At 40.5% G+C, this 15,662-nt stretch overlaps 1 protein-coding gene across 1 annotated transcript in view; it reads right to left on the minus strand.

Moving 5' to 3' along the window:
- LOC145446340 (MAM and LDL-receptor class A domain-containing protein 2-like) overlaps window positions 1-15,662 on the minus strand; it is a 34,352-nt gene that overhangs the window by 15,492 nt on the left and 3,198 nt on the right. Inside the window, exons 3-10 of the mRNA XM_080324605.1 lie at window positions 11,286-11,551; window positions 7,540-7,633; window positions 5,693-5,938; window positions 4,001-4,198; window positions 3,580-3,759; window positions 2,804-2,924; window positions 2,491-2,644; window positions 1,363-1,456 (exon numbers count right to left, since the gene is read on the minus strand). Coding sequence (XP_080180731.1) covers window positions 1,363-1,456; window positions 2,491-2,644; window positions 2,804-2,924; window positions 3,580-3,759; window positions 4,001-4,198; window positions 5,693-5,938; window positions 7,540-7,633; window positions 11,286-11,551 — 1,353 coding nt within the window. The remainder of the gene's footprint in view (window positions 1-1,362; window positions 1,457-2,490; window positions 2,645-2,803; window positions 2,925-3,579; window positions 3,760-4,000; window positions 4,199-5,692; window positions 5,939-7,539; window positions 7,634-11,285; window positions 11,552-15,662) is intronic.

Below are 15,662 nucleotides of genomic sequence, written 5' to 3' on the forward strand. Positions count from 1 at the left end.
GTGCTTACGGTAGGTCTGTGATGGTATACATTATTGCGAATTTCCAGAAAAGTAGGATTTTTAAACACTCTTATTGTTGCTTCATAATATTTTGGCATCGATGATCAGTGTTCTTCTACATGATGCCGATAAATCTTAAATATAGCGCGCACTCTTTTGCTCAATCTTCTACGCCAGGGCCGGCCAACCTTTTCAGCCAACGGGCCACATTCGATTGACGAAATACTGCGCGGGCCACTTACTGCGCGAAGCGCGAAAAATTTTTGAAGTTCATAGGTCAATAATATTTTCACTTGACAATATTGCGGGCCTGCTGTATATCGCTGGGCTAAGTTTGCGAGGGCTATTCGGCGCATGGACATATAGATATCGAAAACTGCGACCAACATGCGTCAATCTTTCCGTGCCTAGGTTTCATAGTCAACGATCTTACTGCGAGCGCAAACGCAAAGTCGCATATGTTGAACGACACTTTGTCCCGTAATCGCGAGTATAGTTAGACTCAATCTGATACATCAGGCGTTCTTCCATTTTCACAAAAAGGGCAACAATATTAAAAACAAGGAATCGAGTGACAACATGTTGCGCTAAGCTTGCAGAAAATTTTTACTTTTGATAAATCTATCGCAAATTATTCTGCTTTATTGTAGTGTACGAAGATATACCAATATGTGACTGGCTGATGGATCTGTCAATGCGTCGGAACTGATATTTTAGTCATCACATCTCAAGTGTTGCGGCCAAACTAGTCAAATTTTTGGTTGGCCTTGCAAGTTCACAATCTGTGCAATCCATTTTTGATATTAGAAATTTCGGAAATGACCTCGCGGGCCACTCAAAACCTTCTCGCGGGCCACGGGTTGGCCGGCCCTGTTCTACGCCATACCTGTTGGCTCCACGTGACCCCGATTTTATGCAATTGCACTAAAGGCGGACAAATTTAGTGGCGAGATAGCGTAGTGATATAATCCACAGCTGCAACACCAATGGGTTGCGGGTTCGAGTCCGACTCCAGAATTCCTACCTAAGTGTTGGAGGTTTATCTAAGCTCCTTATCGCCACGTCATCCGCATAAGCTGTCTCTTATAAAAAAGCCTTGAAGTTGGCCTCACTATAAGTCGATAATTACGTAATCAAAAATAAAGAATACCGGCCTGGTGTAAGATGACCAACGTAGTCGAAAAATCATGAATATCAAAACAAACGAACGGACAATTTTAGTTCATGAAATCGATATGTTATTAGAAAAGCCGGGTATCCGGGGTGGGTCTCATTGCAATATGTCTATCAATATAAATACCACCAAATCATAAAATAAAACAAAGCTATGCACCGTAGTTAGTAAGGACAATGGGAATTTACCACACGAGTCCGGTTCCACGGTGACGTCGTCGATGGCAATGTAGTTATCTTGGAGCGCGACAATAGCAGGTTTGGATACGGAGTCAAAAACCACCTGAACGGATAAAACGCGAGGAAATCATACTTTGCAGATTTTCTGTCATATGTTTGACTTATAATTATATTATAGATCTGCATCGTTAAGTGAGCGCTGAGTAGTCGACAATTGCGACTCGGGGAATCCATATGGCTTCGATCTGTTAGCGTTGACTGTTGAGTTGATATTTCCCGCATTGATCTATGTAACCCATGTTCCGATAATCATCTACCTACGAAACAGAATTTTCCTCGTGTGTCTGTAAGCCTGTAAGCTTCAAGTCGGCAGCAGGGAACTCAAATAAGACGCGTGGTAGTGAGAGAGGTTAAAATGCTAATAAAACAGAAGTGTGTACGAGAATAATACTATAAGTTCCATTGCTTTGTGCGCATATAAAATATCATGTTAACATAACATCGGTGATTCGCAGGTTTTCGAGTTTCCCGACTCATTTCGGATGATGTAGACGAGATAAAAGTAAACAGACGTTACCTCGCGTGATTGGGCGAAGGAGATTGAAAATCACTGACTGAGAGGGGGAATGAAAAATAGCTATAGTTATAAGGAAAACTATAATTGATGTGAAGCTATATCTACTGTCATAGCGCGGAATACTGTGATTGATTTATATATAACCACTATTGCTTAGAGAATAAAAACCATTTCTATATGCTCGAACGTTTGTTTGCGTCGTCAACTGAGACATTTACCGATCATGGTTTTTCGGGATCTGGATCCGTTCCTGTTCAGTGAAATTGAATCCTGATCCAATCCGGAGCCACAAATACCCTGCACTAGGTTAAGCCTCTATTTGCTCCTGTCTTTGCTATATTTTTCTTATTATATCGCGGTAATGCATTAAAGTTTGTTATCAAGAATTCTTCGAATTTGTTTTGCAATGCAAAAACTAGCTGAGTCGAAGCTCGCATAATAATCAATCAATAATCGTCAGACTATGTTTTCATCTGAACAAAACATATACACAAAGCACTGAAGTAAACAGGCAGAAGACGCTGTTTTTGCCGTATAATTACCGATATTTAGATTCTTACCGAATAAGGTGTTGATGAACTTATCGGTATTGTCGCCTGTTTCCATTCGGGCCCTTGATCGCCAGTCAGATTGAAAATGGGAGCTTCTTGAGATCCTGATTGACTCTTCGCGTAAATAAACAGTGTACCAATCTCATCTCCATGCATGTAGTACCTGCGACGTACGTGTTGACATTGTGCGTGTATTTAAGTCGGGTTGGATATCAAACCCGATAACCGCTGCCGTAGTTCTGTGTTGGTATTAGGCCTGGGTGGATATAACTCATCCTATAGCATTAATGGAACATAATTGGATGGTCAAGTGAGCACTCACCAGAATCTAATCGTCGTGCAAGTATTGACAGATCGCTGTGGCAGCGTAGGGGTAACCAGTCTAGCTGTAGCACGAATTTCGTCCTCCTCTGTTTGATCCACCTCAGCGTAAACATAGAATCCTATGCAATAATTTTTCCATTCGAATTGGAGCCTATAGCAACATATCCAGGCCTACAGGGTTTCAAGATTCCGATGGCGCCTTATTAAGGTGAATACGATGTAATTGTTAGCACAGTAGAAATATGTTTTATCGACCTTATTGTGAATTTGTTGATGTCATACATATACTAATTATTCATTCATACGCCCGATTGCCGGGTTCGATAGGGCTGCGATAGTGACGTTTTTCACTTCTGATTTGTTTGAATACGGAAATAAAAACACCACAGTCATTCATTATAGTATGAAGTGAATGGGTCGCAGAACTAACACGCATGAAATAGGCCTACATACGTCGTTGTGTACATCAAGTTTTAACTATTATGGGGTAGCAATTGACTGTCAGAAGTGTCAGTTTTACTTCATTCGTTTCGTAAAATATTTTATCAGTTCAAAAGTCAAAACACTACAAGACCACAATGCAATGAAACTACTACGATATGACTTTTGAGATAGTTCATCAAGCAAACATCGACCTTGACCTACTGATAGTAATAAAATGAAAAACGTGTAAAATATGATGCATGCATGCAAAAGAAAAATCACTAGCAACTGCAATCAAATTGAAGAGACGCATATCTATATTAGCATCTTCACCTCCGCATATATATCTACCTTCGCCTGTTGTATGATCTTTGTCTGGCCCTACAGAGGGCAAAGGAGTTCTTCCTGTTCTCCTAATCCAGTCCAATGGATAGTAAACAGTAACGTCACCACTAGCGTATCCACAAGACGATAGTTCTTCTTCAAAGTCGCATGCTCCGGCAAGATATTGACAATTTCGTCCGTGGTAATCTGTCGAAAATTGTTTGCATTACATATGTTACTTCTTCGAAATTCGCATTGCACAATTTGCTTATTTCGTCCCTGTGTCATTCTTCAGGTAGCTCGACATATATTTTATATTATTCATGTATTGTGTTATATGTTAAATTCATAATTTGAGCCTATGGGTACGTATGAATATAAGCGATGGATTCCGCAAAATTGGAACAATTGATTTTTCCATTTAGTGTATATATATTTCCCGACTTACCTGTCTTGCACTCGCACGTGTAATCGTTCACTTGATCTAGGCATACTCCTTCATTTTTGCATGGCTGCGAAAAGCACTCGTCGAAGTTCGTTTCACAGACATTCCCAGTATATCCAGGTACACATGTGCAGTTGAAGCTATCACCGTTTCTGTTGCAAGTACCTCCATTTTGACAGGGATTTTTCTGGCAGTTGTCGACTGTAAAGATATAAGATACGTTAAACCACTTGACTATTATATACAGGATCGCGACTACTTTCATATCGACGAAGAGATAACATAGAGCTTACCGCACAACATTACCACCTCAGTTTATAGCAGTGGAAAAATGTAATTACAAAAACCTCCATACCGACATCTGCGACATTATAGATGAAATTACCTTCGCGCGAAATCCCGTGATCAAATTTCTGGCAGTCGACCTAATAAAGTCGACTAAGCGATCTCGCAAGATAAAAGTGCTTGATATTGCGTTATATTTTATTATTTATGTCAGTGGTTCCCAAAGTGTGCGCCAGTGCCCCCTGGTAGCGTTCGCGAGCGTGAAGGGGCGCTTGCGATAAAATGGGCGATTGGGGCCGCTGGCTATAAAATCGGTCGGCTGGGGGCGCTGAGAGCAAATGAGTGTGGTGTAGGCTTACAAGGCAACTGCTGCGTAGTGCTGAAACAGTTGATGTATAAAGCAGCTAAATATGTAGTAAAAAATCAAAATCGATTCACTCAGGGCAAGTTAGGGTCGTCCGTCCATATTTAATCAGCTGCACCGAAAAAGTTCATTGTTTCTTGACAATGTTGATCCTGTCATCAATGAACTAATTCTGCAGTCGGCAGAAACCATAGAAAGCGCGGTTCATTGTGTGCTGTGAAAACTACGAAGTAATTGAGCAGTTATTGCTCACTGCAAGGAGTGATGGCTTTTTGAGAGAAACTGTTTGTGTAATTTTAATCGTGAGCTATCCGCAGTGCTGCGACAAAGGCCTTCGACACGACGTTCTGGTTGCGAGAAGCGATATCTCTTCTAGGCCTACTTGACGGACAAATTCTCCAAAATTTATGAGTAGAATATTTTCGTTCTTATAAATAACGAAACCTGATAAAGACGAAATAGACACTATCTGGATTCAGTGATAAGCCCCTTATATTTCACCGAAATTTTGCGAGACGTTAACTGATGAAATTCTCAAGCTTACATGAGCTAGGGGCAGCTCGAATACCCGATTTTGACGGAGAAGCATAAATCAATCATCTTAGAAAACTGTACAACGATATGTTGGCTTGATTCCGGGATGTAATCCAATTATAAATTCCTTATCGAACTATCCATACATTATGTATAGTTTCCGAGCATGAAAAGATTGAGGAGCTCATTACATTGTAGAGCAGGTAGAAAAATTTGGAGTTCAAACTGAAGTTCAATATCTCGAATCAATCGTCCTGGATACACAATATATCTAATGGAAATACTCTCACTGGAGTCGGGTTGACTTTTTTGTCGTTGCCCTTCCCCGCTCATATTTGATAAAACGTGTCTTCAGTAGGCTACCGTTACACGGTTTCTGACTCAAATCAGAAACTGACCTGCCAGTACGGGACTTGGAGATGGGAGATTTTAGAATCAGATTGCTCTTATCAAAGCAGGAACAAGCTGTAAATCAAATTCCAACTACACTAATACAATTGTAACATGCTTACCAAATTGGCATTTGTCACCGTGATATCCAACGTAGCATGTACAAGTGTAACTGTTTAATTTATGATCGCAGACGCCGTTTTGACACGGAGAGGTCAAACATTCGTCGAAGTCATTTTCACAGTGCTCGCCCGTCCACCCTTCAGTACATTCGCATTTGAAACTGAAAGGGTCGCCTACTGCATTGGTAGATATGCACGACCCTCCATTCAGACATGTAACTCCTTGGTCACCGCAAGAGGACGTCCCTGAATATATAATAATTCCGTCGCGTCACTCTCAGCAATTGTACGACGGGGATGGTGCAACCATTCTGTGTCGAGCGAACCTCGAAATTTGAAAGGGTCGCATTCACAAACGAACTTTGGAAGCAAAATTGAAATAGCAAAATTGTACAGTATATATACTTTACTGTAAGATTATAATCTTAGCAGTGTTGGGATCAAGTCACTACCTTCGAGTCACGAGTCATTTCGAGTCATTGCACATTTTGATTCGAGTCAAGTCAAGTCAATCGATTTTCAAAGGTGACTCGAGTCAAGTCAAGTCACTCGACTTTTGGAGGTGACTCGAGTCAAGTCAAGTCAAGTCACGAGTCAAGTCACAATTCAAGTCAAGTTGCCTTTTCGAAGTATGAGGCATGATAAGGGTATTGCATTTTGCTAGCTGTCTGAAATACAGATGGAGGGGTCATTGATTTTGAACCGATGAGAACGAATATAGAGTTAAATATATACGCAAAAGGCGCTGTATCGCTCACATATAAGGACTGGAAAACCTCGGTTTATAGTTACCAACCAAGATAGAAAATAGATACGAATTGATAAGATGCAATACATTACAGATTTACAAATCGATATGATACAATGCAAGCCTGCGCCAATGGTTTAGGACTATATAAACTATATTCGAATTCAGTTTCAATATAACAATAGATTTGGTTAAGGTAAAAACGGAGAACAGAATTTACTTTACTACACTAGTTAACGACAACGCAAGCTGTAAGCTTTGATAACTTCATTTGCGGTCAATTTATTTGTGAGATAACAATGGAGACTCAGTGAAATGCACGATCAATAAATGATTGGTCGCTCTCACGGGTTACACCAGCGTATAGCGAACAATCCGAATATATGCAAGATACAGTGATTTTGATCGACACCGATTGCTTGATGACTTGAAATTGACTCGTGAATTTTGCTCCGAGTCACGAGTCAATCCACATTTCTGATACTCCGAGTCAAGTCAAGTCAAGTCATTTTAGCAAAGTGACTCGAGTCAAGTCAAGTCATGCGAAAAAGTTGACTCGAGTCTGACTCGAGTCAAGTCATGACTCGAGTCATCCCAACACCGAATCTTAGCAGAGACGTGCGGTGAGGTCCACGGCTGGTGAAGCACTGATACCTCCACCGCACACACACAAACGTAAACCTTCAGTCAAGTAATATCACGGTTCACTGAGCGGAGAGCACTAATCCGCTATCGGCCCAATACTCCTGAAAAGTCTGTAGGTCTTTCTCTCGTAAGTAGAAGTTGCAATAATTTTCGAGACATGCCTAAGTTACTTGAAGTAGAAGTTGAAAAGGCCAAGTATAGGTAGTTTGAAAATGTAGAGCAAGACGATACCTGTGATACTTTTCAAAATTTGAACACAGTCAAATATGGGTGGCATAACTTCCCATAAAATAAAATTCAAAATCTAACAGCGACGGTACAAGTAAGGTAATAAAGTTTGAGTAAACTACTCTGGGGAAGCTACGGACCTGGCTCCCTCTGAATACCGGTCGCGATTGAATCGAGCATTTTATAGATGATCACTTGAACACTACAATGATCATAAAGAACTTACCGCAAAGGGTACTAGTTTCGATTGATATGTCATCAATAGCCAGATCTCCCTTGTTGTCGGTCAATGCACGCCGGAATATCGCCTCAAATGCAAGCTATAGAATAAGTTTATGTGTAAGTACGTATGCGTCAGATGTAATCATTTCCATCATGCTTGAAACGGCATGATAGCGATTGAAATTTTGGTGATATTTGCTGTTCAGTGTGCAATCATGGAAACTTTCAAGCGAGATATTTCTATTGAGACTATTGAAACCAAATGCGGCATACATGGCAATGCTTCAGATGCGTGGTTGCCACGTTGCGCATGACTATATCGCAATTCTTCTGATATTTTGATTCCAAATAAATGTAGTAAATTATGAGTTTATGTACAGTCTTTTGCCTTGCAAATGTGCGGCTATAATCATTCAACGAGTTTATACAAACACCAGCAGCTATATGAAATCGGTTCGGGTTTTGGGGATTGCTGGTTCACAATATCAATTTGCTTAAAGCAGGGTTACCATATTTTGTAATCGGGAAGGGAGAACACTTCTTAAAAATTTTCAAACTCAGAAGACCGGAGGAAAATTCAGAAAAAATGATAAATTTTTTCTCATTTCGTGGTCGGTTGACTAAAAAAAAATTAAATTTCCGGCTCAACTCCAGAAATACACTTTTTCGTCCACCCTTTACGTTGGTTAACTAAAAAAAAGGTCGTCACTTTCGTTCGAACCACGAAGAATTTCCTATTTAGCGTCATTTATGCCCGTTTTCACTCGAATCCACCCACTATCTTCGCCCTAAAAGCTGTAAAGGAGGACAAATTTCCGAAAATGAAGACAGTTAGGCGTCCTCGGAGAACATTTCCAAAAACCTCAAAAAGAAGGACAAATCCTCCTAAAGGGGGGCGAATGGTAACGCTACTTAAAGACCCGTAGAGTAGGCTTTACGAAGCCTATAAAGTGTTTTTGTATATTTTCATAGTAGCAGTTCTACAGTTCGTAAATTGAAAAACATTCTACTTAAATTAAATTAAGGAGCATCTGACCTACGGATGCCTTTATTTTGTGCTAGGAAACTTATGACACATACGAAAACTTATGAACACTTATGAAACTTGTGAATCTTATGGAAACTAATGAAACTCAGGGAAACTTATGAAACTTATGAAACCGGAGGTGAATTAATTCAGATTCGAATTTTATTGTGAGACCATTGTCTCGGTATTCGATTCCTAATAGGGATTTTCAAATCATGATTGCAATAATGGCAATCCAGATTTACACAGACCATTGTCAAAATTTTCAACCTCGCGGCACCCTCTGTAAATGGAAAATAGTCAGCGGTACCCTAGCACATAATCCTTCCAAACGAAGTGGCAGCAAACCAGGACAAACTAAATGTAAACGAAAATTTCGGTGAGGTGTGAAATATAGCACTGTACGTACAATGTACATTCCGTGTTTATATTAGGTATAATATATACTAATGGCGGAAATTTTCTGGGGTTTCGATTTAGTGTCTGCCAAATAATGATAGCCGTGTTCGTATTGGCATCTTTCCGTTATTCGCCGTACCTTTCTGCAAACTTTCGTTCAGTAAAGTTTCGTTTTACATGGTTCTATATTTTCCAATACAATGTTTCGCTTACTTGTGATCTCACTAAAAACTGAAAATTATCCGAAAGGAGTCGAGGAGGTGATAGAGTAATTAAAATTCTCCCGAATTTGAAATTGCCTCAACGGACCGGTGATCCGCTAAATGAGTAGTGACCGATTTTCACGACGGATTTAGTTTGTGCCGCTACCCAATCCGTTTACCAGGGCTGGATATTGGTACTGGTGTTACACGCCTGTGTCTGGACTGCCAGGAGACAACGAGACTATACTCACTGGAGCAATGGTTCCAAACCTTTTTTAGACACGCCCCCTTTATGATAGTGACAAATTTCGCGCCCCCCTTATCGTCATATCACAAAATCCAAGCGGGATGCTAGCAACCCCAACAGATTTTCTGACGGCATGGAAGATTATAACTGTTGATGAGAGAAATTAAAAAATATGAAATTCGGTCTATATATAAAGAAACCCGTGTGAATTGGAGGTAAATCGTGCATTGCGAATTTTTTTTCATTTGACCGCTTCTTCGTGCCCCCTTCAGAGCTTTCACGCCCCCCCCCAGGTTGGGAACCACTGCACTAGAGGTTTAACCAGAGCAACGATAGATGGCAATGGGCAATTGCGCATCAGCGATGATTGGTCCATGTGTGGTGATTCTACCTATATATAATTTTTAAAATCATTATCATTGGGAACGATCAGTAACAACATATTCATAGTCATATATGAGTATATCACGAGTATTTTCAATAATATCGCGAACCGAAAAGGTTGACTTAAAGATTTAACTGGTAGCATAGTTTATCCAAATATTTGAGTGGCATTGACGTCGACTATTATTTCAAAGGTACCAATTCAGCGTCAATCAGCAAACGCGACTGTGTCACAATCGTCATATGCTAACGCGCGACCCAATTTGATTGCCGCGCGGGGAAAGCTCAAGATTGTGCAATGTGCACAATACTTAAGATGGCGCTGGTAGACGTCACATTGTTTTGATGTACTCTCTGTTCTTCACCACAGATTATATAAAAATGCTAACTCTCCGGACGAAGCTTTAATTCTTCCACAATTACGAACAATGTTTATGTAAATTGCAATATTAATTTAGGATAATACCAGATACCCTGATTCCGACATAATTGTCTACTTAGAGCGAAATGCTGGTAATCTTCTAATTTATTTCTGATATTTTCCAATGCTTTACAATTTTGAATCTAATCTACTTCTGGTTTTCCGGAAAATACTACAGAACTGTATAGTCCGAAACGAACCGAGCTTGCTGTACATACATTTGCCATTCCAGTGCGTATGACAAAGAGCTCTGATTTGGTATGAACTGAACTTATCTCAATTTCCAACTGGTCGCGAATCCAGTAATTCTAATTCCGATATATTTTGGAAAAACCTGTGTAACTAAAATTTCAATTCGAGTCAATTTTGAAAAAAATACTGTACAGCTATAGGTATAATTATATTCTAATTTGAAAAAAGCTGAAAATGTTCCGAATTATCCAACTTCACACTGACAATGCCCACGGTTTTCACTTGGCATTCGAAATAAATTCAAGCAAAGTAAAGGTGAATGAGTCCAGTATAATTCACGGTAATCAATTTTCTTTCCAGTCAGGTTTATAATAGGAGATAAAGCTGGTGTATGCATATACTGAACTCTCACCATTGCGCTATGAAATAGACTAAGTACCATTGGTGTGCGCGATGCCATGCGTTCATATCCAAAATTGACACAGCACATATATGCGATGACAATAAGGTACGACATATCTGGACGGTTTCAACTAAAATTGATTGGTTATTTATTTGCTTGTATTCATTATGTCATTGTCATTGCGATTGATGCTATAAAATTTTATTTTCAATTCTCTACTAGCTGCTGACGATTACCCCTGACGTGTTTCAGTCGAAAATATTCGGGTTCATTTCAATAGGAAGATATTTTTAAATTGTATATTGAACGACTCTTCCTACAAGAGTCTCTTTATCTTCATAAGTTCCGTAAGTGTCATAAGTTTCCTAGCACAAAATAAAGGCACCCGTAGGCTACGCCGATGGTTAGCTAAAAGACATTCATCACCAAAATGCGCCGTCTATTGTCAATAAATTTGAAATTTTCTATCCATACCGAATAGTTGAATGAAACCAAGATTGTAAGCTCCTTTTCCTGCCATTCGCCGTCCGATACTTCTTTCTGCTGCCAGATCGGAGTCGTGAAATAGTACGGTTCGTCTCCCAGAACGTACAAATTCAAGGTACCAGTGTCCTCGCCGTAAGAGTGTACAAAAAATCGAATCTTTGTGCACTGGTTTGCTGTCCCGATTATTTTCTGCGAGTAAATCCGCGCTATATCTCCTTCGGTGTATCCGGTTGCTTCAGCATATGCGTAATAGCCTTTTAATTGCAAAATTATCAATGTTAGCGACCGGATCGCGATAGGGATTGGTAGCCGAAGGTTAGTGTATAACATTGCAAATGAGGCATTACTGACATTCTATTTTATTCATCCCTTTTCTGCCACTGATGTTCACGATAATATGCGACCAATTCAGTGTTACCTGTTTTCGGCGTACAGGCAGTCTCATAGCGAAATTATACTGTTATAGCCTAATGCTGTTGATGATTACGGGTCATTGCAAGCGTAAGAGAAACGCTGTTTACATTTTGTATAAAGTAAAAGGAATAATTCAAGTATAAATGCATAATATACTCTAGAACGGCGCTTCTCAACCGGTGGGTCGCGGAGACGTTCTAAATATTACACTTTCGTATTCAATTTTCCATGTATTCCAAACACTTAATATTGCCAAGATTAGAAGAGTAAATGCACATTTTCCTCCTCCAAGTTAAATCGTTTTGCGCCCACAAGCGTCACAGGTCACGTTGCCGTACTCGCAACAATTCGTTATCCAGATTTGCGTCCCAGTGACATTGATTGGAGCCTAAGATCCAACATTGCGTTATTGTGTATACGAGAGATTGAAATTCCTTCCTTCCTCCAAAGCATTGTTTCCCAAACTGGGAAGACGTGCCCCCGTGGGGGGTGCGAAGCCGCAGTTAGCTGAAAAACTCTTCGCGATTTACATCCCGCTGACAGTATTTACTCAGTCTATTGTCCGAATTTCATATTCCAGGATTCTCTCATCAACAGCCATAACTTTCAATGCCATCGAACTATAACCGCTGGGATTGCTAGCATTGTGCTACCTCTCTTTAATGTTTTGTAGTATCACGATAAGGGGGCACGGATTGTTTCGCTATCAAAAAAAGTGGCGTGTCTAATAAAGTCTGAGAACCACTGCACCAAAGGCTTTGCGAACGCTGACCGGGAAATGCAGTTTCTTGGAGAACACTGGTTGGAGAATTGAACTTCTTTCAAATTTCCTTTGCGCTATGCGGGATTTAACATCGTTTGATATCTTGGTTTTAATAGGGGTACCCATCTCCCAGTGTTTCGGTGTCGGCCATTACCGCGCCACGACATACCAATTGAGACATATGAAGTTTCGGCCAACATGCGACAATGCAAAATGTGCTGCCAAAAAGATAAACAGTGAGAAAACCTCTGCCGAAAAGGATCGAAACCGTCGGTGTACTGCGGGGGTGTCAAACATACAGCCCGCGGGCCGCATCCGGCCCGCCAGACGATTTCATCCGACCCGCGAAGCTATTTTGAGTAGATTGAAAAATGCTTATTTCATCCACCACAGTTATTGTAACGAGTGTTGAATTCATTAAATAATCCCTCAAGACAGCAAATCCCACATTATGATCACCCGATTTCGGTGTTGTGGTTTCACTCTAGTTCAGGGCCGAAGCAGTACTTCGCCAGCCACCCCCTTCCCCATAAAAAAGAAGGGTTGGTACTGGGCCCACAGGATCATAAACCAAACTTCAGGGGCTTCGCCCCCAGACCCTGCATTCGCAGCGGGCCTTTTTACCTTGACCAGTAAGGCAGATTTTACTGTAGGGGTTCCGTGTATAATTTATGTAGTCACGCTCGGCGCGAACAAAATCATTTTCAAGATGGAATGTCTTCTATAATATTGATGATTGCATATAATGCTAATAATTTTTCATCCTCTCTCAGACCACGTGAAAAGATTTACTGATAGAACTGAAGGAGTTGGTAACTTCAGATAAGAAACGCAGGCCTATTCCGGTCCCATGGACAATGGGCAATATATAAATTGGTGTTGGTCAACATGCGGCTATTATTGTCTCTCAAGGTCTTATTTGATAACCCACTTCGCAAACTCGCAAAGTGGCCGAAACTTCAGAAGTCTTGCTCTGTCGAGGAACGATAATGACCAGCGCTGAAATGCCGATTTTTTTATTATAAATGATGCAGATTTTTTTCTCGCGGTGCTGTGAGTACGCATGTTAAAAAGTGGAAATTTAAGTACGGTAAATCGCGCCCAGCGCGAAGAAAATTATTGGAAATCTCCCACCAAATACTCTGTAATTTTTGTTGATTTGCGAAGTCACGGCTCTGCTCTAGTTGACACAAGGATCAAGCCGGTGACAATGACACCCAATTTCGAAAAGGCAAAAAAGTACACTGAGTTCAAAGTTTTATGCAAAAATGGACCATGAAGTAGTTATTCACAGAAAATAGAACGCCAATGCGGAACCATATATGCAGTTTACATGAAAAATATATTAGTTACACGAAAATTTAATTGATATATCTGTAGTTGCACTACCGTGTCCCTTACGATTCAGAAGACTCCAGAGAACTCCGAATCGAGAAATAAAACCTAATTCAAGCGTCCGCGTTTGCAGTTAAATCTATTGTATGCCTCACAACACAGACAAAGGTATAAGACCATATTACTACTAAAGCAAAAAGAGAATACAACTATGCCAACTTATGTCGTCGTTAGCACCACTGTTTTAGCGGTTCATAACTGGTCAATCATCGTTCAACAGGCCAATCATCGTATTTTGGCCAAATCCATTGTTCGCGAATAAACGTGTTGCCACTTGCAAGAATAATTCCCCTATGATCCGTTTCAATAGGTTTATCTTTATATGCTTGATAGTCAAGAAGTCAAGCAAATGGCAAGGGCATGAGGTAACATTTTGGAATCAGTTGACTGGTCCAGCCCGCGAGAGATTTTACGGCTTGAACCCGGCCCGCGACTCAATTTGAGTTTGACAACCCTGGTGTACTGTATATATGCCGAGTTGTCGATTGACTATACGCCTAAATGGCTGTCTCCAAATATTGCTGCCGAAAATATCCATACTAGTTTATGCAATAGTCAATATCATTGACCGGATGCCACCATGAATTTGGGAAAATATACACGCAGGGCGCAACCAGATAACTGAAACGGACTGACAACATGAAAACCGGCGCCCACAAGCGGTGGTTTGAACGTAAGTCGCCAAAGGGCGTCTGGTGGGTCGAAAAATGAAATCTGGATGAAAAGTGGGTCGCGAACTGTCAAAGGCTGGGAAGCACTGCTCTAGAATGTATCTGCTCGAAACTAGCATGACTGTAGCTTATGCGATATCAGATGACATGCCTGTCAGTTACGCGCATGATGGAAACCGATCTGGTAAGCGTCATGTGAGATATCGGTCAGAGCTGAATGCGGTGACAGGCCTATCCCGGGGACTATCATGCAGACTTGGACAACTAGTTGTCTGATTGGATTTAGTAAAGCGAGCTCTCGTTTCATAATTTTAATGGCATATCCGATATTCCGGCAAATGCTATTGGAGGATTGCACAGTGCGCAACTGGCTAAGCTTGGTTCGCTAACATTTGCTACTTTCGTGCTTACGAGAATGAGCCCCGGTTTGTTATGAACTGATGATAGACCGAAAAGATCATCGCTTCATCAAATATGCCGGACCTGACCTGCGGTACGGTATCCCGCAGGTCACCCGTCAGTCGACGAGCATGTCCACTAGGGCTCTTCAAAAATGACTTTTTTTCTCAAATCGTACTGGCTACTTGATAAAATTGTTAGGTTACCTAATTTAAGCCTACACACAAAATTTGGTTCAATTTCAGCCAGTAACCGCTTTGCTACAGGAGAAGAAAGTTTCTATTTATTATATAAAAATAAATAATAAAAAGTTTGAAAATTTTCTGTTCACCCCATGAAAGTGTTAGGCTGTCTAGTGTCTATAGAAACGATCCTCACCAAATTTGGTTCAATTCCAACCAGTGGAAGCGGAGGTATTGCCGTCAAAAAATTTTGATTTGAATAAAATAGTATTTACGGTGAGCACAATTATAATAAATAAACAAAGAATCGGTCACCGTAAATACTATTTTATTCAAATCCAAATTTTTCGACGGCAATAACTCCGCTTCCACTGGTTGGTATTGAGCCAAATTTGGTGAGCATCGTTTCTATAGACAGCCTAACACTTTCATGGGCTGAACAGAAAATTTCAAATTTTTTATCATTTATTTTTATATAATAAGTAGAATCTGTCTTCTCCTGTAGCAAAGCGGTTACTGGCGGGAATTGAACCAAATTTTG

This window comes from Botryllus schlosseri, chromosome 9 (genome assembly GCF_051294905.1).
Source record: "Botryllus schlosseri isolate E-star chromosome 9, Bs_hap1, whole genome shotgun sequence".
NCBI lineage: Eukaryota > Metazoa > Chordata > Ascidiacea > Stolidobranchia > Styelidae > Botryllus > Botryllus schlosseri.